The sequence below is a fragment of the Rhipicephalus microplus genome, chromosome 1 (assembly GCF_043290135.1).
Source record: "Rhipicephalus microplus isolate Deutch F79 chromosome 1, USDA_Rmic, whole genome shotgun sequence".
NCBI lineage: Eukaryota > Metazoa > Arthropoda > Arachnida > Ixodida > Ixodidae > Rhipicephalus > Rhipicephalus microplus.
Genome location: NC_134700.1, coordinates 23247427 through 23270662, shown reverse-complemented (window position 1 = coordinate 23270662; position 23236 = coordinate 23247427). Strand labels below are relative to the sequence as shown.

The 23236-nt window shown below is 47.4% G+C and overlaps 1 protein-coding gene across 2 annotated transcripts in view; it reads left to right on the top strand.

Annotated features, from left to right (window-relative positions):
* The window catches only part of LOC119178630 (uncharacterized), a 72630-nt gene extending 49724 nt beyond the window's left edge, over nucleotides 1-22906 (top strand). Inside the window, exons 2-6 of one of the 2 annotated variants that reach the window (XM_075890994.1) lie at nucleotides 20190-20276; nucleotides 20381-20473; nucleotides 21072-21164; nucleotides 22102-22153; nucleotides 22591-22906. In XM_075890994.1, the coding sequence (XP_075747109.1) occupies nucleotides 20387-20473; nucleotides 21072-21164; nucleotides 22102-22125 (204 nt within the window). In that variant the 5' untranslated portion in view covers nucleotides 20190-20276; nucleotides 20381-20386 and the 3' untranslated portion in view covers nucleotides 22126-22153; nucleotides 22591-22906. The remainder of the gene's footprint in view (nucleotides 1-20189; nucleotides 20277-20380; nucleotides 20474-21071; nucleotides 21165-22101; nucleotides 22154-22590) is intronic. The other variant, XM_075890954.1, reaches the window with a different exon arrangement.
* The last annotated feature ends 330 nt before the right edge of the window (nucleotides 22907-23236 follow it).

Sequence of the window (23236 nt, the reverse complement as noted above, 5' to 3'; positions counted from 1 at the left end):
CAATCCACCAGCATCAGCTGTCTACAGGACGCATCAAACCTCGAAGGAAATGAATGCCCAATTCCAGAAGGGGCGCCACTACAGCCATCTCCTGAGCAGCACCAGCAAAACGAGCACAGCCAAGTACACAAACTCAGGAGACAACGAAAGAGACTGCAACGAGGGCATAGAAAAACGCAAAATTCAATGGAAGTGCACTCACCAATTGAAGAACATAGGAAAATAAGATCTTGAAACCAAAGACCAATTCAAGACGTCAGACACTTTCGCACAAAGAAAAGTCACCAGAGACACTCCCTGCCTCAGCTACTACACCAACTGCACCACCACAGAAAACGCCGAGAAAGACGCGGAAGCACTGCTTGCACACCGCAAGCACTCAGGCACTTCGTCACAGTCTGTAAAAAAGCAAGCAAAGAAAAGAACACCGGGATTGCACCATTTGCGACGAAAAATACAACCGCGACGACATCCGAGCTGCCGATGCAACAATGCGTTCCATCCTTGCTCAGTCCCCAGAGGAGTTCAAGCAGTATTGTCAGTATCCATGTGTAGCCCGCTCTGTCCGCAACGCAACAGTCAAGCTCGTCCACCAGAGTCGTCATAAAAATCACCGGACTGCTCCCTCGGCCTTGAAGATTTATTGAGATTGTGGAACTCCGTCGGGACGTGAAACTGCGAATTGGGCCTTTATTTTGTTTATTTTGTTTTCAATTTGTTGTAGTTTGTAACCAGTGCCAGCTTTCGGGGGGAGGAGGAATCGTGTGACATATGAAGTGATAGTTGGTAGAATTTGAGGAGGAAGAAGTCAGAATGAAAAAAAAAAACATGGCGTATGAGCCAGGCCACGTTGCCCATTCATCATAGCGTCACACACACACACACACACACACACACACACACACACACACACACACACACACACACATATATATATATATATATATATATATATATATATATATATATATATATATATATATATATATATATATATATATATATATATATATATATATATATATATATTGTGACGAGGTTTATTAGTCGATAACGACAACGGCAAGACAGCGTGAAGAACCGTCCAGCAGAGATCAGCACAGCAGCGAGCCGAAGCACGAGCCGAGAGAGCCGGGCGTTGGCGATGCTGCTCGCCGCAGGCGGCACATCTTCACAATCGCCCCCGCTGAAAAAGGAGCCATCCTGGCGACTTAAGAAGTTTCAGGCAGAGGCTCATGGTATGGTTTCAGTCGGGCAACATGAACGATGTCACGTGCGCGCCGGCGCATGTCGTCCGACTCCGATCGAGAAACTGGCTCAATTAGGAAATTAATTGGAGAGGTTTTTTCCAAAACGATGTAAGGCCCCTCGTACCGGGGGACAAGTTCCGAGGAGAGTCCCGATGTTTGGTGTGGAATGGCGAGCCACACAAGAGACCCTGGGGCATAGCTGGGATCTGAAAGGGCGGTGCTACGGTGTTCTTTCTGGTGTTGCTGCTCTCTCGAGGTGAACGCACGGGCAAGCTGGCGGCACTTTTCGGCTTGTCGAGCAGCGTCGGAGACAGGTGGGCACTCGGAAGCATCAGGACGGTAGGGTAGTAGGGTATCAATCGTATGGGAAGGCTCGCGTCCATAAAGATGAAAAAAAGGTGAGAATGCCGTGGTGGTTTGTACTGCGGTGTTATATGCGAACGTGACGTATGGGAGAACACGGTCCCAGTTGCTATGATCAGATGCCACGCACATTGAGAGCATATCACCCAGCGTGCGGTTGAACCGTTCCGTTAGCCCGTTAGTCTGCGGGTGGTATGCTGTCGTTTTCCGATAAATGACGTGGCATTCCGAAAGCAGAGTTTCGATGACCTCGGAGAGGAAAGCGCGGCCTCTGTCACTAAGGAGCTCACCATGTCGAAGGATAAAGCGACGTAAAATGAAAGAGGCGACATCCTGAGCTGTAGCGCTCGGCAAAGCGGCTATTTCGGCGTAGCGTGTCAGGTGGTGAACTGCCACTATAATCCACCGATTACCATCTGATGTCAATGGAAGGGGGCCGTAGAGGTCAACGCCGACGCGATCAAATGGCTTGGCAGGGCATGGAAGTGGCTGCAATGCGCCAGTCGCACGTGGCGCTGTTGATTTGCCTCGCTGGAAGTAAGGACAGCACTGCACGAATTTGTGTACAAAATCGTACATGCCGCGCCAGTAATAGCGATGGCGAAGGCGTTCATATGTTTTGAACACACCGGCGTGGCCACATTGCGGATCGTCGTGAAGAGAGGCACATACTTGTGATCGTAAAGTGCGTGGAATGACCAGTAGCCACCGGCGGCCATCGGGAGCGTAGTTGCGTCGATGAAGAAGTTGATAGCGGATGGCGAAATGGAAAGCTTGACGTCGGAAGGATCGAGATACTGGAAGGTTGGGCGTGCCAAATAGATATTCGATAAGAGATGTGATCCACGGGTCACGACGTTGTTCGGTTGCAATCGAGTCGAGATTTAGCGATGACAAGGTCTCGAGGCGAGTGTTTCCGCACGTCAGATCTGGTGGTAAAGGTGAGTGGGACCGGGCGTCAGCGTCAGAGTGTTTGCGTCCGCAGCGGTATACGACGCGAATGTCGTACTCCTGGATGCGGAGTGCCCATCGCGCAAGACGGCCAGAAGGGTCTTTCAAATTGGAGAGCCAGCAAAGCGCGTGGTGATCAGTTACAAGATCGAACGGGTGGTCGTATAAGTATGGCCGGAATTTTATAAGTATGGCCGGAAACAGCGCCTAGCTCGACGCCGCTGGCGTCGGTGTGCACTTCGGTAGGAGCCGTCGGGACAAAGTGGCGAAGAATAGGTGGGGAGGGGAGCAGACGGCGTAGAGTAGTGAAGGCAACGTCACATGCAGGGGACCAGAAGGAGAGGTTCGCGTCACCGCGAAGAAGCTGGGTTAATGGTGAGATGATAGATGCAAAATTGCGAACAAGCGCCGGAAGTACGAGCATAGGCTTACAAAACTGCGACGTCCTTTCATGGTCGTCGGCTTGGGAAATTCTGCGACTGCTCGAAGTTTTGCTGGGTCAGGTAATACGCCGTGCTTGGACATGATGTGGCCTAGGATAACAAGCTCGCGTGTAGCGAAGCTGCATTTTTTCAGGTTATGTTGCAGGTCAGCGTTGGTCAGACAATTCAAAACGTGCCTGAGGCAAAGGAGGTCCGTAGGAAAGTCATGCGAGAAAACCACGACATTGTCGAGGTAGCAGGGGCACATATTCCACTTGAGGCCATGTAGCGTAATATCCATAAGTCGTTCAAACATGGCAGGCGCGTTACAAAGCCCAAAGGGCATGACGTGAAACTCGTATAGCCCGTCAAGTGTAATAAAAGCTGTTTTTGGCAATCGGCTTAAGCCATTGGGATTTGCCAGTAGCCAGACCACAAATCTAACGACGAGAAAAATTCCGCTCCGTGAAGGGCGTCGATGGCGTCATCAATGCGCGGCAAAGGATAGACGTCCTTGCGGGTTATCTTATTCAAACGACGATAGTACACGCAAAATCGGATAGATCCGTCTTTCTTACGCACGAGGACGACAGGAGACGCCGAGGGACTGTGAGATGGTCGAATGACGTCTCTACGAAGCATATCTTTGACTTGATCGTTGATGACGCGGCGCTCTTCAGCGGAGACACGGTATGGTATTTGAAGCAGTGGCTGGTGTATGCCGGTGTCAACATGATGTTTGACTTGTGACGTGCGGCCCAGTTGAGACTGCGACACATCGAAAGAACTCCTGAACTCTTGCAGAAGATCCAGCAGGTTGGCATGTTCGGTGGGAGTGAGAGTGTCGGCGATGACACTGGAAAACGTATCATTGGACGACTCCCCGAGTTCCGACTGTGCTTTTGGGTGGTCGCTGTAGTCATCCGGGACATCAACCAAAGCCGAAGGGTCGAGATCCTGCACGCAGCCGAGGCATTCCCCCGCAAGCAAAGTGACAGGTGTGGAAAGCGGAGTGCTTACGAACATATTGCTTTATCCGGCGGCAAGGTCAATGGTTACGAAAGGCAGCGGCAGAGCTCGACGACTCTTGAAGATGTCGGAAAGCATAAAAAGGCATGTAGCGTCAGTGTAGACGTTGCATGAAACGGGAACAAGGGCGAAATTTCCAGGTGGAATATCGGTATCTTCATGAACGAGCAACTTCGGCGGCTGATGAAGAGCGTCAAGTAATAGGACATCACACAAGGGTGAAAATTCAACTTCGGCGCGAGCGCAGTCGATGGCATTATGACGGGATAGGAAGTCCCACCCGAGGATGACGTCATGCGAACAGACAGCGAGAAAAATAAATTCCACGAAGTAAAGAATGCCTTTGATGGACACTCTTGCAGTGCAGGCTGCGAGAGGCGTTACTTGCTGTGCGCATTGCGGTGTGAAGCGACAGTCCCGAAAGCGGCGTCGTGGCTTTGCGCAATAAACGGCAGAGATTAGCGGCAATAACAGAAACAGCTGCCCTGGTGTCCACAAGGGCGAAAGTACAATAACCTTCAACAGTTACTGCGACCACGTTAGCAGGAGAGGGGCGAGGGCTTAGACAGTTCGAAAACGGCGCAGTTCTTGCCTCTTGAACTGCGGTGCTTAGTTTTCCTGTTCGAAGGGTCCGGGCCGGCGACGCATGGCGGAGGGCGATCGCCGACGAGGCGACGGTGCGCGCTGCGACTGGAAGTCAAGGTGGTCAGTAGGGGCATAGCGAGGTGACGAGACCGGCCCGTATTGGTCGAAGGGTTGGCTGCCGGGTTGCGACGACCGGGCATAGTTGCCGAACGTCTGAGGTCGACGGCGGCAGTAGCGGGCAACGTGTCCGGGAGTGAAGCAGGCGTAGCAAATCGGTCGGTTATCGGGCGTCCTCCATGGATTGGCGACTGGTGGTGCCGCCCAAGGTGTAGTATAAGCAGCCAGTTGTGTGGGCTGTGAGCGCGTGGTGTAGGGCGGTTGCGGAAGCCTACGCACAGCGTCTGCATATGTCAGCGGGGCGGCTACGGGCTGCATCTCTTGCGAACAGGCGACTGGAGGAGGCACAGGCTGCGCTGCATACGTTAGGGGCGCGGCCACAGGCTGAATCGCTGGCGATAGGCGACAGGGGCACCTACCGGCTGTGTGACAGGCGGGCAGTGGACACGGCTAGATAGAGGCGGCTCGTAGTGCGCAAGGGGAACAGCTTGTGCAACCTCTTCCGATATAGCAGTGCGAAGCGGGGCGGGTAGACGGGTGGTGGTCTCGTGAGTAAAAGGCACTAGAGAAAGTTGGCGGGTGACTTCCTCACAGACGAAGGCTCGGATTTGCTGAAGCAATGGTGAATTGTCAGGCATGGTGTCGAAACTGGACAGCGACTCACCACCACGCTGAGGTTGTCGAGTCAGAGAGCGTTGCTTCTTCAACTCGTCGTAGCTCTGACACAAGCTGACGACTTCAGAAACTGTCTCGGATTTATAGCCAAGAGCATTTGAAATGCGCCATCGTCGATGCCCTTCAGTATGTGTTTGACCTTGTCCGACTCGGGCATGGTGTCATTCGCGCGTCGACAAAGGTCGACGACATCCTCAATATAGGTGGTGAAATTTTCGCCAGTCTGCTGAGAGCGGGCGCGCAAGCGCTGTTCTGCCCGCTGCTTGCGGACAGCCGACCGACCAAACACCTCAGCACATGACGTCTTGAAGACGCTTCATGTGGGGATGTTGTGTTTGTGGTTGTTAAACCACAATTCTGCGACGCCGGTGCGGTAAAATATGACGTGTCCCAGCTTTTCGGCTTCATCCCACTTATTATTGGCGCTCACCAGCTCGTAGTGCTCAATCAAGCCAGTCTTCCACGTCAGTACCATCCGCACCGCTGAAGACCTTCGGGTCCCGTAGCCTAGGATGGCCAGGGCAGTTGAACTGGGGCGACGATGCCGATGGGTTGGCGTTGTCAGTCATGAAGAGCGGTAGCGTGCAGCTTCGCAGCTCCAGGGTGTAGCGACGGAGATAAACAGCACCCTCTACCAGATGTGACGAGGTTTATTAGTCGATAACGACAACGGCAAGACAGCGTGAAGAACCGTCCAGCGATCGGCACAGCAACGAACCGAAGCACGAGCCGAGAGAGCCGGGCGTTGGCGATGCTGCTCGCCGCAGCTACATCTTCTTCTTCACAATATATATTTCATTTCATTTCATTTTATTTCCTTAAAGACCCCTTGCGGGGCATTACATAAGGGGTGGGTACATAAAAATTGAGCAGAAAACAATCGTTTGTCCTAAAGTGAAAGATGATTAGTGATACTGGTTGTGAAGGTAGAAGTACAAGTAATGGCAGGAATGTCGCCTGAAAGGCCATTCCAGGCAACTGCCGTGCGAGGAAAAAATGATGTTGAAAAAGTAACGGTGCGTGCACGTGGGCGTCCGACTTGAAGTGGATGATTAGTTCGTTGAAAGATGTACGCTGGGGGAACAAAATAAGGTGGCATGCGCATCGAGCTGTGAAAAAACTTATGAAATAACGAAAGACTGGCGATATGGCGGCGGAGGGAAAAGAGGGGCAGTTGAAGTTCTGCCTTTAGTGAAGATACGCTGACGTCATGGGAGTAAGAATTATTGATAAACCTAGCGGCACGGTTTTGAATACACTCAAGGGCGTCTTCAAGATAGGCCTGATGCGGGCTCCAGATTGGGGAAGCATATTCAAGTTTAGTTCTAACAAGGCTTTTGTAAACTAATAATTTTACATTTCTAGGTGCGTTACGTAAATGACGTCGCAAGAATCTCAATGTTTTGTTTGCCGATGATATGACTTTCGTGATATGCAAACCCCATGAAAGATCGTTGCAGAGTGTGACCCCCAGATATTTAAAAGAATTAATAGTTTCAACTGGAATATTACTGATGGAATATGGAAAAACAAGTGGAGAACGGCGGCGGGTGAAGGATAAGGCTTTGCATTTGTGAGGGTTAAGTTCCATTAGCCAATCATCGCACCATTGTTTTACATTGTTTAGATCACTCTGTAGAGCTAATTGATCAGAAGCGTTACAAACAGTGTGGTAAATAATACAATCGTCGGCAAACATTCGGATTTTACAGGATACATGAGTTGGGAGATCGTTAATAAATATCAGGAATAAAATCGGGCCCAGAACCGACCCCTGCGGGACACCAGATGTTACCGGAAGTGAAGTAGAGGTAGCATTGTTTACAAAGACAGCTTGAGTGCGGTTACTTAAAAATTCACGGATCCACTTTAGGACGTCGGGGTGTAGGTTTAAGCGGAAACGTTTCAACAGAAGGCGCTTATGTGGTACTTTATCGAATGCCTTCGCAAATTCCAGGAATATGGCATCAGTCTGTACGTTAGAATCTAAGTTAATATGCAAGTCGTGCGAAAACATAGCCAGTTGAGTCTCGCACGACAAACCTTTACGAAAGCCATGCTGCGCGGAATTGAAAAAGTTATTTGAGTCTAGGAAGTCCATAATCTGGGTGTAGATGACATGTTCGATGATTTTGCATGGAATGCTAGTTAATGAAATTGGTCGGTAATTGAGGGGTGACTCTCTAATACCTGATTTGAATACTGGGGTGATATTTCCGGGTTTCCAATCACTAGGAAGCTCACCCGTGGAAAGAGACTGCGAGTAAAGTAGACACAAAAATTTTGCACAGATCTGTTGAGTGTTCTTTAGAAATTTCGAATTTATGTTGTCGATACCTGATGATGAAGATAATTTAAGTTTATCAATGATTGCCAAAACTCCGGGTTCAACAAAAAGGATTGGCGGCATGGAAGTACTGACTACGGTAGGCTGTGGTGGGGGTGGAACGTCAGCTTCTTTGCTAAAAACCGATGAGAAAGCTCTATTAAACAGGTCGGCACATTCCATATATATATATATATATATATATATATATATATATATATATATATATATATATATATATATATATATATATATATATATATATATATATATGAGATCCAACAGACAGTAATGCCAAGGAATGTACAGGGGAAGTTATTAGAACCAATGTAATGTAAATAAGAACAAAGAAAAGTGGATGAAAAAATAACCAACCATGGGAAGTATTATGCCTTGAAAAAGACGGGGTGCCCGTCGAAACGTCGGCACAATAAACAGTTGTTATGTGAAAGCGCATCTACTTTCACATATATATATATATATATATATATATATATATATATATATATATATATATATATATATATATATATATATATATATATATATATATATATATATATATATATATATATATATATATATATATATATATATATATATATATATATATTGTTATGTCCGGTGTTGTCGTCGGCCCATAGACGTACGCGTTGGTCACGGTAGTCCAAAAAGCTCAGACAGCCTCGAACGGTTAAAAACAAGTTTATCCCTATTCGGATGGAGGCGGCGGCCGAACTGCCGGGGGAAACGATGGTGGCTCGTTTGCGCCGAGCGGGGGAAGGGGAGGAGTCAACATCTGGAAGCAGTTTCAGCATCGGGTCCTTCGCGGGTTCGGAGGCTCGCTAGTGACACAGGGGTGCTTGGAACACAACATCTCCTCCCTCCTTAGCTTGTCGCTTGGAAGCGATCTGGGGGCCGCCGTGGGCGCGTGGACGCTCTAGACGCACTAGGAAGAGAAGCTTCCGCTCGCTGGGTGTCGTTTCTCTTGTGTTCAGGGCCGGCGGGCCGCGGCGCCGATTCATCTGGTGCGAGATGCCAGGCTAAGTGGAACGAAGCTTCCGTCGAGGTGGCTGCTTGAATGGGAGGTTCCCTTGGCAAATTACCTGAACGGCGTAGCTGATTAAGGTGGCGGCGTGTGGCCTTTCCACCAATGTCGACGAGCCATGACCGCAAACCTATGCGTTTGAGTGCCGTCACTTCAACCCAGCCGGGCTTTCTGTGGAACTGGCGGGCGTATATGCGCTGTCCACTTTCAATTCTCCTGCTATGCGGGAGCTTTTCTTCCCCCGACGGTGCTTTCGCTGAGGGCTCCGGGACAATTGCTGTCAGCTGGTTTCTCATTTCTCGTCCGAACATCAATTTCGCTGGCGTTTGATCAGTAGTGCTTTGAACAGTGTTGTGCTGTCTGAAGAGAAAGCGCGCGATGCGGCGTTGCATTGTCCCAGTCTGGTCTTTAGTAAGGGCGCGCTTTAGCTCAGCCACGTAGCGCTTGGCTTGTCCGTTCGTAGCCGGGTGGTAAGGAGCTGATGTAACAGACGTGACGCCGTTGTCGCTGTAAAACTTGAGAATCTCTGTGGACACAAACGGAGTGCCGTTGTCCGAGACCACCTTGCGTGGTAGGCCAAACATTGCAAACAACGACCGCAGAGTGTTGATAACTGCCGCCTATGTCGTTGTAGCCATTTGTTTTACCTCCAGCCACTTGGTGTATGCGTCTACAACCATCAGGAACGAACACCCTTCGATAGGTCCAGCAAAATCAATGTGCAGGGTGTGCCAAGGCGTGTCTGGTCTTTCCCATTCAGGAATAGGGGCTCTTGGCGGGCTTCTGTGGTTGCATTGGCAAGGCTGGCAATCGTGAACTGTTAATTCTATATCATGGTCGATACCAGGTCACCACATATAACTTCTGGCGCACTTTTTCATGGCAACAATGCCTCGATGACCTGCGTGGACAAGCGACATGGCCTGTTCGCGAAGTGCCGCTGGAATTACAACTCTTGATCCCAAGGTGACGCAACCGCGATGAGTGCTCAACTCCGCAGCTCGCTAGCGGTAAGCGTTGAAGTGTTCACCCTTTAGCTTCTGCACGTTGCCTTCTTGTATAGCTGCGTAGACTTCTTTCAAGACAGTGCACTCCTGCGTTGATGCTGCTACCGTGTCAGCTGTTAGCGGAGGGTTCGGCAGCGCCTCGAACATGAGTATATCACCCGGCGGGGGTGGTTCATCTATTGTGGTGTCTAGCGGCAGGCGGCTTAGTGCGTCGGCGTTCTGGTGTTTCTTCCCCGTGCGATGTACGAGTTCGTAATTGTACGCCGACATCTTGATGCACCATCGTGTCATTCGCGGCGACAATGTCTGTGGCATTGGCTTCTGGGGACCCATAATACCCAATAAGGGCCGGTGATCTATTATGAAAGTCACTTTCCTGCCGGTGATGTACTGCCGAAAGTGATCTGCTGCGTAGACGATGGCAAGTCCCTCTTTATCTAGCTGGGAATAATTCCTCTCTGCCTGCGATAGGGTGCGCGAATCAAAAGCGATCGGGGCTTCCCGTCCCTGGTTGTCAACTTGGGAGAGGACTGCTCTCACTCCGTATGGTGATGCGTCACAGGCTAGCAGTAGGGGTCTCCTTTGGTCGTAGTGTCGCAGAACAGTAGACTTGCGAAGAAGTTGCTTAAGGGCAACAAATGACTCTTGGTGGCGTGGCGACCTAGTCCATGGGACTTCTTTCTGCAGGAGCTGATATAGATCGTTGGCCACTGTAGCTCGATGTTCTAAGAACCGGTCGTAGAACGTCAATAGCCCCAAAAATGACTGCAGTTCTTTCTTGTTAGTAGGCGCTCGTGCTTCGGTGATTGCACGCACTTTGTCTTCAGTGGGATGGATGCCCTGCGCGTCAATTTGATGTCCAAGAAACTTCACTTCAGGCACCTCAAAAACACATTTTTCATTACTGATACGCAAATTAGCATTTGCTAGCCTTTCCAAAATGAGCTCCAAGCGTTCTGTGTGCTCTTCATTGGAGGCGCCACCGACAATAACATCGTCCAAGTAGACGCAAACACCTGGGATCCCGCTAAGTGTAGACTCCATAAATTTCTGGAAGATTGCTGGCGCTGCAGATATTCCGAATGGTAGCCTTTTAACTTTGTAAAGACACTTAATAGTGTTTATTGTGAGCAGTTCAGACGTTGATTCGCTCACCTTCAGCTGCTGGTAGGCTTGTGTCAAGTCCAAGGTGCTGAAGATTTTTCCACCACGAAGCGTGCTAAAAACCTCTTCCGGTGTCGGCAGTGGGTAGAAAGATGCTTTTTTCGCCAGGTTGACAGTGCTCCGGTAGTCTCCGCAGAGGCGTAGGGTACCGTTCTTTTTTCGAACGACAACGAGTGGTGTCACCCATTCCGAACGTTGCGTCGGTTTGATGATCCCTTGTTCCTGCAGTCGGTCAAGCTCATTCTCGACTGACCTTCGTAGGGCGAAAGGCACCGACCTAGCTTTCAAAAATTTCGGCGTCGCATCCTCCCGCAGCTCCAGTGTGACTGGAGGTCCGTTGTTCCCTGGTATTTCTTCGGAGAAAACCGCTTTGTACTTATCTTGAAGCTGCTCCACTGACGGATAACTGAGTGTGTGGTGAACTCCGCCAATGACCACTCCAAGGGGGGTGAACCAATTTCGTCCTAAAAGGCTTGATCCAGAACCGTGGACGACTAGCAAGGGGAGCTGATGGGTCTGCCCGTTGTAGTACACGTCTACGTTGGCACAGCCTAGCAGTGGAAGGGAATGTCCGGACCACGTTCTTAGCTGCGTGTCGTCTTGCTGGAGAGCTGGCGCGTTCTCACGCCAAGTAGCGCGAAAAGTGTCCTCGCTGATGAGCGTACATGCAGCTCCGGAATCCACCTCAAACCTGATAGGGCGCTGGTGTACCATAATTTCAGTTGTAATCTTCGGTCTCGTTCCGAGGTTCACAACGGCGTTTAAGTCATATAGTGCCGATGACGTTAGTGCTGTTCGGCTTGTATCTTGCGTCTGGCCCTCCTGTGCGTCAACATTGTTGTTCCGTTGCACTGAAGTCTTCGGTCCGAGCTGTTTGCGCTTCGAGATGCATGCCCTTTCAATGTGTCCCAGTTTTTGGCAAAAATTGCAGGTCGCTGTCTTGTATCGACATACCTGGGGATCGTGCATGTCGTCGCATCGCCAACAGCGCTGTGTCTTTCTGCTTGATTTCGCCTTAGACGTGTAATGACCTGACTGCTGACTGGTGTGATGCACCGGCTCGACGTTCCGTCGAATATCCCCCTGCTGGTGACGAGCGCTCTCCGCTGGTTGGGCGATGTCGTAGGCTTTGGAGAAGGTGAGACCCGTCTCCGCGAACAGGCGTTGTTGTAGGCCTGCGTCACGCAGTCCGCACACAAAACGGTCACGCAACATAACGTCCAAGGGGAGCATAGTGGTGTTAGCAGGTGTGGCAGTCGATCCTCCCTCCTGCGCAGTAGCTGCAGCTGTCGCAGTCAACGTCCCAAAATTGCAGTCAGCAGCGAGCTTTTTGAGAGCCGCTACGTATTCGGCCACTTTTTCGCCTTCCAGTTCGTCTCGCCGTTGGAAGCGGGCTCGACAGTAGACCTCCGATGGCCTTGGGTCATAGTGCTCTTGTAGCGCTGCTACGATGTCGTCGTAGTCAACGGCTGCTGGAGTGCGTGGCTGAATCAGGGCACAGACTGTGTCATATGTCTGCTCCCCACACAGCGTTAGCAGGTTGGCCCTCTTCATTGCTGCATCAGTGATGTTGTTAGCCTCGAAGTAAAATTGCAGGCGTCCAAACCACGATGACCATGATGAGCCGTTGAATTCGGGTAGCCGATTTGGGAGCCCGTGCGTAGCCATAGCTTGTAGCTTGTAAATATCGTTGCGTAGCGTTGGTCCAAATCCACTTCCTTGTCGCCACTGTTATGTCTGGTGTTGTCGTCGGCCCACAGACGTACGCGTTGGTCGCGGTAGTCCAAAAAGCTCAGACAGCCTCGAACGGTTAAAAACAAGTTTATCCCTATTCGCATAGAGGCGGCGGCCGAACTGCCGGGGGAAACGCCGGTGGCTCGTTTGCGCCGAGCGGGGGAAGGGGAGGAGTCAACATCTGGAAGCAGTTTCAGCATCCGGTCCTTCGCGGGTTCGGAGGCTCGCTCGTGACACAGGGGTATATATATATATATATATATATATATATATATATATATATATATATATATATATATATATATATATATATATATATATATATATATATATATATATATATATATATATATATTAATAACTGAGGCCCCGCAAACATGCCACTCCTCACAACAAAATCATTTTCTTCCACATTCTAGCACAGATTATGCTAGTTTATCCGCTCAGTATTGACTAATGTTCATACTGCGCTGGCTTTGACAGTGCTAATCTCACGTCCGCACGATTGTCGCAGCTTTCATGCTTAGTAATAAATGGCTAGACAGAATGGAAGATACAATCTTAGATACCATTTAGGTACCTTGTACTTGTATCGCGATAGGTGTCGAAAAGCAAGTATCTGTTATTCCGATACATTCATCTTAGTCTCGTGTATCTTCAGTTAAAATATACTGCTATCGGAACATTACCGGTGAAACAACACTCGTTGGCTGAACTCTGCTTCTCAGATGGGTATGGGGCCACACTGCCACCTGAATAAAGCAAAGGGAAGCATAATTTCATCTTTCGCTACTGTCCACCATTGAGGGGAGGCGATGAGTTGCACCCATCGCTTTTGGTGAGCCAGAGCGACGTGGCATGCTCCCGCAGTTTCGACAGAAACAAGCTCGTGAACGAGTAGACATTCACCCACTCGCTCACGTCCCTATAGCTCTGCAGATTTTGCAGTGAAAGCTGTTATGAGATCCCAACTCGGGTCACTGCCACCATTGTCCGTAACCATATTCGCACGAAATATGAAGAAAACGTAATACCAAGGACACAGTGGGGCTTGCACCCAGGTTTGCTGTGCACCAGCCTGATATTCTACAACTGAGTCATGCCGGTGCTTGGGACTTATTCGCTAACTTGTCTTAGGTAAGCTTCATGTCGGGAAAGGAATCGCATTAATATGAGTAAAAAAATTAGGCAACCCTAAAGCTTCACTTTTAGGAGTTGAACGCAATAGGACATCCTATTCCTTTATAATGCGTATTTAAAACACCTAACGCATGCAACCTTTACGAATTTCTACGCACCCACTATACTTGGGCTTAAGGGTATAGGCGCTATGCTGGTCTCGCAGCTCGCATTTGACGGGTCAAAGCGTCCGCTATCCAGCCAGTTAACGGTCGAACACTTGTGAAGATTTAAGCAAAAGTAACTTTCATTAACGGGAATTTGGGTCACATTTTAACAAACATTCACAAGCACTCAGTAAGTCCCCGTAAAAAAGCGGTGCTGTGGCTCGGGCTGGTAGGGTGAGTCTGCCCGCCGCCTGGCATTTCTTCTTCCGTCGACGACCAGTGCTTTCACTCTCTCCGTGAGCCGACCGAGAAGATGACCAATGACGCTCTGAAGGTCGTTTGCGGTGCCCGTTTAGAAGTGGCCATAACAAAGAAAAAAGGGGTTTCAAGACGTGGAAGTAGCCCCTATTAGGGGATTAAGCGTCTCCCCCACTTCCGTTGGCGGCACTTGAAAGGCAAACACGGCTCCTGGCCGCTCTCTTCGAGAGGGGACGGCACAGGCGCAGTACCGTGTATGTCTTTTGTAGTCGTTTGCTGGCTTTCAAGCACGGAGCCGTCATAATAATAATAATAATAATAATAATAATAATAATAATAATAATAATAATAACGTTTTTATTGTGTTCTGTGTGACGAGTTCTATATAAATGTGTGTTTTTGCTCGACCAGATAGCTCATGGAAGAACTTTAAGTTTTTTCGACGGAGGCGAAATGGTGTTTAATATTATTACATGCAGTGTAACGTTCCAAAAGCATGACATGATTATAATAAAAGCAGGCCGGGATTCTATCTCGCGACAGGCGGGTCAGTACTACGACCAGTAGATCACCCATGCCAGCGCACGTTAAGGAATCCCAAGTAGTCGAAAATTCCCTTCAGTACAGCATCCCTCAGAATGATCAGATTACCGATGATCAGATTACCGACGACCAACGACTTCTATTGCCCCTATCAATGTGCTTTGCCTTGTGTTTTCACTTTATGTTACTTTTATCTTATGTTTATAATATGTTATCTTTATGTAACTTTGATGTTGCTTTATGTTAAGGTTCGTTTCTACCAGAATGGTGCTGTCTTTAAGTCACCGCGACGTTACAAAGCAATAGGTGTGAGGCGTTTCTGGGGTGCGCAGGTTGCCTCGTTATATATAATTCTATATTACGTAAACGATCTTTTAATATTTGAGCATCAAGGTAAGCAGCTTGTCATCAAGATGAGCAACAACATTCAACAATCACAAAAATCACAAGCAAGAAGCACTGTCAGGCAAGTGTAGAAGATGTGAACCTAATACGTTCTTACGGTACTAGCACACATTTCATTAGGCACTGCTACTCAGTGTTAAGAAAACAGTCAGGTTCAAGTTCAATACCGCACATTTCAATGCCCCTTTGAATTAATGCAACAAGCAGCAATACTGAACCTCCGTGACCTTACAGAACTTTCTCGCCAGAAAATGTTTTAACTTTTCACAATCACCATCGTATTGAAAGAAACACATATATTACCAAGAAACTAGGCCCTCACGTCATACGCACCCTCAAATTTTAAGGAGTACCTGCACAGAAGTAACTGTTTTCAATTCTTTTTTTTTTCCACAGGCCATTAGGGTTTGAAACACTCTTCATATATACATAACTACTTGAAATAAGAAAGAGCACTTCCTGTCACTCTATATAAATACCCTTGAGATTCCCAAACATGAGCTTTTTGTATAGCACTATCTTCACCGTTTTGATTCGTGTGATGATAATATTCTCATTATTTACCGGCATATTCACACATTACTTTATTTTTATTTTTATTTATTACATACTGCAGTCCTATAAGGACCAAGCAGGAGGGCAGATGGGAAAGTTACATGTATCGCATGGTAGCGGTGAATACATATCAATTCGCATAGATAGGCACCATGCTTTCCTTGTATTCATTTCTTTAGCTATAACATTGCACCGTTCTATCCAATTGGATTCGTTCAGTTGGGCAGCATATTCATCCGCTTGCTTACTCAACTTGGCTATTCTAAGTTTAAGCTTGCGGTTGAATTCGTTTTTTCGCCAACGTTTAGTTAAGCTTCTGCGGGCGTCCCAAAGGTGGAGCAGGTACTTATCGACGGCGGGGGTGTCTTCCGTTGTCTTTATAGTTTTAAGACACTTGGAATTGGCTGCAAGGAGCTGTTTTGCCCATCCCGTATATCCTCCCGCCCCTGGCACAGAGGGGATCACCTGTGAGCGGAAGGCTGTCCAATCTGTCAGCTTAGCTTGGCTCCATGTTCTACGGCCTATGTTGCCGGAGAGTGTGATTCTGAGGAGACAGTGATCACTGCCGAGCGTTTCTTCTAAGTTTTCCCGTGTTTCGTAGGAAATGTTCTTAGTCAGTGATAGATCCGGGCAACTATCTCGGTTTACAGAATTCCCGATTCTAGTGGGTTTCATTGGATCTGTGAGAAGCGATAGACGAAGAGTGGATATGAGTTCTGCCAATTTCCGTCCCTTGGGGACTTCGTGGGTGTAACCCCAATGATAGCTGGGGGCGTTAAAGTCACCCAAAATCACCAGTGGGTTCTTATCTGCTTCCTTAATCGCTTTATAAAACATTTCATTGAAGACACATTGCCCGGATTTTGGAGAACGGTATACATTTAGAATGTACAAGCTAGGATCTCGTCTTTTATTGGGAAGGACTTTGACCATTGTGTATTCATGCGCCTCTGACAGATCAAGGTCTATCTGACAAGCGGTATACTCCTTGTGTACAAGAACACAGGTGGACGCACTTCCCTGAAATGAGTTGTAACCAGGCAATTTCGCCTGTAAGCCGGTTTCTTGTAGCGCCAAAACTGCAGGGGTAAAGTGTTGATTCTGCAGGAAAAGGTTAAGAGTGGCCCTCTTTTTCCTATCTTTAAACCCCCTGCAGTTCCACTGGAAAATATCGAGTTGCTGTTGTTTGGAGCTTTTATTATTATGTTTAGAATTGCCTGCCATCATGAATTTATTACTGAGGAGGTGTCATTTTCGCCACTGCATCCAGCGTGGGAGCCTAGAGAGGCGTGGGGGACTCAGTTTGGTTGGTTAACGACTGGGCTATGTTGTTCTCGGATTCAGAATTTGCCAGGTTACGATGAACAATTTTGCGTCGGGGTTGTTCTGTTATCTTAATGCTAGTTTTGAGTTGGTCCAATTGGGGTGTGAGCCAATTTTGAACGGTTTGTAGTACACTGGCTGTGAGAATTGGCAAAATGCTTTGCTTGAGGTCTTGCATAGCGGCTTGAACTGATAGGTTCAGCTGCTGCGGAATAATGTCTTGTACTGTAAGCTTGGTTTGTTCTAGGATCATTTTGCTCTGCTCCTCAAGCTTAGCCTCTAGTCTGCTTAGTCGACCTTCTATGTCGTTCGAAGCACCTACTACAGTTTTAGACACACTAGTGTTACCCAGTACGTCTGACTGAGTGTCGTGCTCATCGTCCGAGCAGTCGGAGGTGTGCATAGCCACCGGTTCCGACGGTGGTGGAGGAGTAGCAGCCTGCGACGCCTTCAGCGCCCGATTTTCGCGTTCCAGAGTTTCAATGCGTTTTTTCATGGCTTCCAATTGTTTTAAAATTTCAGAATTGGAGGGGGAGGCAGTGGTGGTGGTGAGAGACTGAGAGGAGACCCCTACCCAATTGCTCACCTGTTTGGGCGGGTTTGCCAGTGACGGGAAATCCTCGGTGCCGAAGGTAGGCGGCCTCGACTTCTGTACGGCTGGGGCTTTGATCGGCTTGGGCTTGTTATGCATGGGCTTCGCTTTTTCGTCAGTCCTGAGAGAAGCTGGGGGCTCTTGCTTGTTTTTTAGTCCATGTTGCCGCTGTGTTTGAGCGGGCTTCCATGCCTTCCGGAATTTTCCGACGCACTGCGCTGAACCGGTGAAATGGTTTTCACTGCATATAAGGCACTCGGGTTGACAGTCGTGCTTCGCTGGGCCCTCCGGAGTGAGTTCCACCTTTGCACCACAGTGAATGCACCGCTGATTGTCCGGATTGGGGCACGCATCCGGTCTGTGGCCCACCGTTCCACACCGGTAACATGCCGGAACCATTTTCTTGTAGTAGCGCACTGGCACGTTTTCAGAGCAGTAATGAATGAATCTTGGAACGCGGCGTCCTTTGAAGGTCACCATTGCAACGTTGGATGTTCCGAGTTTTCGCACATACAAAATTTCGCCGTCGATCCACTAGAGCTTGTGTCGAAGGGATTCCAAAGTTTCATTGTCTGCGACGCTGACGACACCCTTGCAGGTTTCTCCGGCTGATTTCAAATGTCCTTGAAATGGTACCTGGCGGTCCCCGATCGTCAGCGTGATGTCCCCGATGAGCTTCGAGGCCAGGCTTCCCGTTTTCACACCTACAACAACGATGTTTTGGTCCCACACCGGCCACACGGAGATACCAGCGTTCGTGGTGCTGCCGGTGAAGCGTTGCACTGCTGTGCCAATCCCGCCTGGGCCGAACGCAGCGTGCAGATCCATGGTTATTTTTGGTTTAAGCACAATAACCAATTCGTCCGACCGGATTCGAGGCGTGTGTGTTGGCTTCCACGTCGCCAGCTGCCGCGGCGACTCAACGCAAGCTGCGGGTGTTGATCCTGTTTTGCGAGCCTGTGGCTGGGCGGCGGCCGTCGAGCCTCGGGGCTTCATTTTAGCGAGCTTCTCTTGCATTTAGCGAACCATGATCTGTAGATATTCGTCTTCACCTGTTATGGGGTCTTCCCGTGTTTCTGCCACCTCGATGTCAACCCACTGCATCGTGCTGGGGTCGTAGCCTGTCTTCGTGGACGCTGCCATGGCTGGGGAGCCCGGGCGTAAGCCTCGTCAGCGTTAGGCTTAGCCGGGCTCGGGCGTCGCGTGGTGTTGAACCAGTCGTAAATTGGCGGAAAATGGGCCTACCTGTATAAAATAGGTATCCAGAGGTTCATGATGGCTTCGCCGAAACGCTGAACCTGGTTTCTGGTGTATATTTGCCAAAAGTCCACAACATTCGTCGATTTCCGACGGAGCCGACGTGACATGCGTCTCACGCGCGCGCTGAAACGCCGCGTCTCTTTGCTCCAGAGGACTTCTATCCCCCATCGTCATTAAGAACTCGTCTGCGAGTTTATGCTGTTCGCAGAATTCTGGTGAGAGAAAACTGCAACCGAATTATTTTGACACTTTCCATAACGATCATGTAACTTAATGCTTAAGTAGTTTCAGTGGTTGTTTATTTGCATTTAATTGTTCGAAGCATCGTGAAAAATCGGGTCTTTCTGAAGATCCCCTCCCCTCTTTTTTTTTTCTTGTGACATATCTGTTGAGGCCCACGCGACGTAATGTACGTCTCGATCTTGCTGCAGGGGATGCTTAGGCGGGCTGTGTTTGCGCTTCAAATGTGTCTATAGAATACGAAACACCGAGAAATGTGCGCGCACTCGTGTGGCAGGCCTTCGATGCCGACAGTTGCAGGCCTACATGAAACACAAAACACTCGCGGCGTGAAAAACCGTACGTACAGTAAAGCATGGGATAAAAAAAAAAAACACGCGTTTCGGGTAAAAAGTGGATGGCATTATCTTAAGAAAGCTCGCCTCGGCGCTATCATGAACTAATGTAATTAACGGCGCTGCGAGCTCACCGCTTTCCGCCGAACTGAAGATATAGCTATCGCGGCACCTGCGGTTGGCGTGACCCATGGAGGAAACAATTAGGCGATATTTTATATTGCTCTCTGCGAAAGTCACCGACCGTACCGCACCTACGTTCTTCGCAGTATACAGGTGTTTTCGCCTTCCCCGCTCCTGGAAAATATATATGGCTATGCTGCTGTTTCATGTTGTGCAGTTCCATCTTTCTTTCGGCATCGCTTAATAATACTTGCACTGAGCCCGGATGAAATCGTTCATTAACCACATTTTGTGAAAGTACCCTAGCTCGTAAATTTATTTCTGTGACACACTTTGACATCATCTACACTAAGAGTTGAGGTCGCAAGATTGCCTTTTTAAAGCCGGAAGTAACCACAGTGAATATACTCTGATTAATTAATATTCAAATTAGCTGTTGCAGCTTACGTACACATTCATCCAAAGTTTAGGCTTCATGGACGTTTGCGTGAGCATTTTTGCAAACTTTATTTACAGACTTCAGTATGTTTTGAGCAGGTTCATATATGATAACAATGTTTGCCGTAAATGCATTTCTCTACGCATGTTTCGGCTACAGCAACCAGGAGGCGCATATGCAGCAGCTCGAAGCACAACATTCGTGCCAGCACATTCCAAAGAGGCTGCATCAACAGAAGTATCACCTGTACGTTCTTTACCTTTCCTTTACTGCAATTTGAAATTAAGCAACAACTTTGTTCCTGAGTGTGCCTTGAAAATAAACTGCAAAAGTGTGGGCCTTGCTTTTAGGTGCCCATGGCTGTTGAAAGTGCAAGCAAGGAGGCTGCTGTGGGGCCTTCCCTAATCTTCGAAACTCGCACGGATGTATTGTCATGTGCAGAAGTACGTACAATAATACAGAATTTTATTTCTCTCTGCTACTGCTTTTCGTGGTGATTCAAATACATTTAAAAAGACAATATTAGTGCCATGTCAGTGATAGCGTAAAGCCCAATTGGAAGCACAGGTATGTTAGGCACTGACAGCTTTCCACATAGATACCAGCCATCAAGATCCCAATGTACCTGCAAACAGCAGTGCCGGCTCCATTGCAACACCCTCAAGCTAGACAGCTTGAACATGTTCAGTTTGAAAATCTGTGATTATTGGCTTCTGTTCATGTGTAATCTAGTATTTTGCTTACCTTCAACTAGGGCGTTAAAAATTGCTTTAGCGGCATTTCATTAGGTTTGATTTGTCTAAACAACGGTTCTTTTGTGTGCATCAGTTCTTGAGGTATGAGATTTTTTACAATGAATCAACAGCAAAAACAAAAACATGAGAAGAGTTTTTAATTGTTGATGATTCTAGGGCCCCACCAATGGATTGTGAAATTGCCTGAACAAATGCTCTACTCAATGTAACTTCCATTTCATTTAAAGTATGATAACAGTTTCACAAGTCGCAAAACAAATGATCGAGACACTCATCATTTTCACAGGCAACCACGGTCATTAGTGAGGAGCTCAACGCAGTGCTTCCAGGGCCCTCGGAACTCTGCAGCAGGGTTTTAGCACCTGGGCAGCCTTCAAAGGTAATCATAGTCTATGGAAAGCAGGGGACTCTGATATATGTGCCAGTGAATTTAGTACCATTTTACGAGAAACTAGCAAATTTTTTACTCATATGCCAGATGTGTGTTTCACAATTGTATTATATTTTAATGTGTACCTTCAATCATTCATATAATAATTCTTTTTATAAAGCACATAATCTGTCATAGTGATGGCCACGACATAATTTTTTTCTCTTGTTCTTTCTTTTCTATTTTTTATTATGACTCTACCTTTCTCCTACCACACATTGAGCCAAGCATGGTTGTTAACTTCCCTGACCACCTACTTCGTTTCACTCTCTCTCTCCTAGACTTCCACAAAAACAGTTTCCTTTTTTATACAACAGCACAAGAGCTAAACAATAATGTTATGTTTAGAAAAACTTAGAGAAATAACCATTGAGAAATACTGAAAGGACAGCCAGAAAAATGACATTCTTGCATTCTTATCACATTGGCATATCAGCCAACCCAGCTGATTCAGATTATCGGCATAGCTTTGTGTGGTTACAGTACCAGAGCACAAGCACCGTAACTTCAAGATCAGACACATGTGATACCTGGTAAAGGAGCCAATATAATCGTAAAATGTAACGTTAAAATATTCATTGTGCAATGCAGGTAAAACATGTGCATCATATATATAATTATATTCTGTGTGTGTGAATCCTTCAGCTCACCTCAGTACATGAGAGAGACTGACACACACGATGTGGAATTGGCTAATAAAAGGATACATTAGTCCAGCATATAATACTGGGTTATGGGACTGCAATAGACTACATGCTATTGCAATAGTAATGGAAACTACAATCATGAAAACCTCACCAGCACAACTGTATAGTATAAATATAAATTTCATGCTCTATTCTCTTCTTTACTTTCTTTCTGTGATGCCACACTGCCCATCTCACAGAAGCCCATCAGGACCAGCATTTGAAAACAGCCCCAAGAATAGAATAAGCAAGGTAACCATTGTTGCATGTACCCATGGCATATGCTGGCATTTCTGTGCAATGCCTCGCTATTGCTGACATAACCTACAGTAAAAAGTGCATGCAGTTGGAAAGGCTGGGCAATTGAACAGTATATGCGTGCTGTATAGGTCACAGTGCAACCATTCTTTGCTACTCGGATGCATTCTCTTATTGCATTAAAAAAAGTGTGACAACCTTCTGCATGTTTACGATTCCTTTACTTAGTCTTTAACCAGTATTGCCTCTATTGCTGGCATTTCATTGTCAGAGGGACCAACTGGGAAAGTAGGTGTGCTGTCGAGTAATGACAGTGATATAAGTCAAGACAGGATTTCACTATTTTGCTCTCAGAGACTCATCATAATGTTCATCCTACTCATCAAATTGAAGAACCAATTTAAGTTACAGTTAGATGTAATTATGCACAGGAGCTGCCCATACCAACTGCCATGCTGCTAACACCAAAGACAAAAAGGAAGGGCATCATGGTAAACGATGCTGCCAATGAAATTGATTGTCACATGCTCAGTTATGAGGAATGTTTGCATGTGAAAATGTGCATCTGTCCGTGTATGTGTAAATGAAGTTGACGCATTTTTTGAAATGTAGCTGACTAATAAAGAATGTTCAGGCAACATTGAACGTGCATGAACAGGCTCACCATGACCTTTATAACAATGTACTAACATGCATCATGCATGCATGTAAAAATGAGTCAATAAACCAGTGATTTCTTACATGTGATTTACCTGCGTTTTCATGTGTAGAGGCTGTTGTGGAACATTTTTAATTAGCAACAGGGAATCACTCTACGAATGTTGGTAAGCACTAATGACACAAATTATATTTGGCTATTTCTGAGCCCCACTGTTACCCTGAAATCTGGCTAGAAATGTTTCTATTTTTCTATTCTATATTTCGCATTTTTGCTGCATATGTCAGGTCATCTATACAAATAAACTCAGTACTGATTTTATTACTTTATTATGATTGTGTCTACCACCTATCAAAACCACAGCAAAACATCAAGATAAAGCCAGCTTGTGTACGGCAGTTGAAGAAAAAAACTGCTGC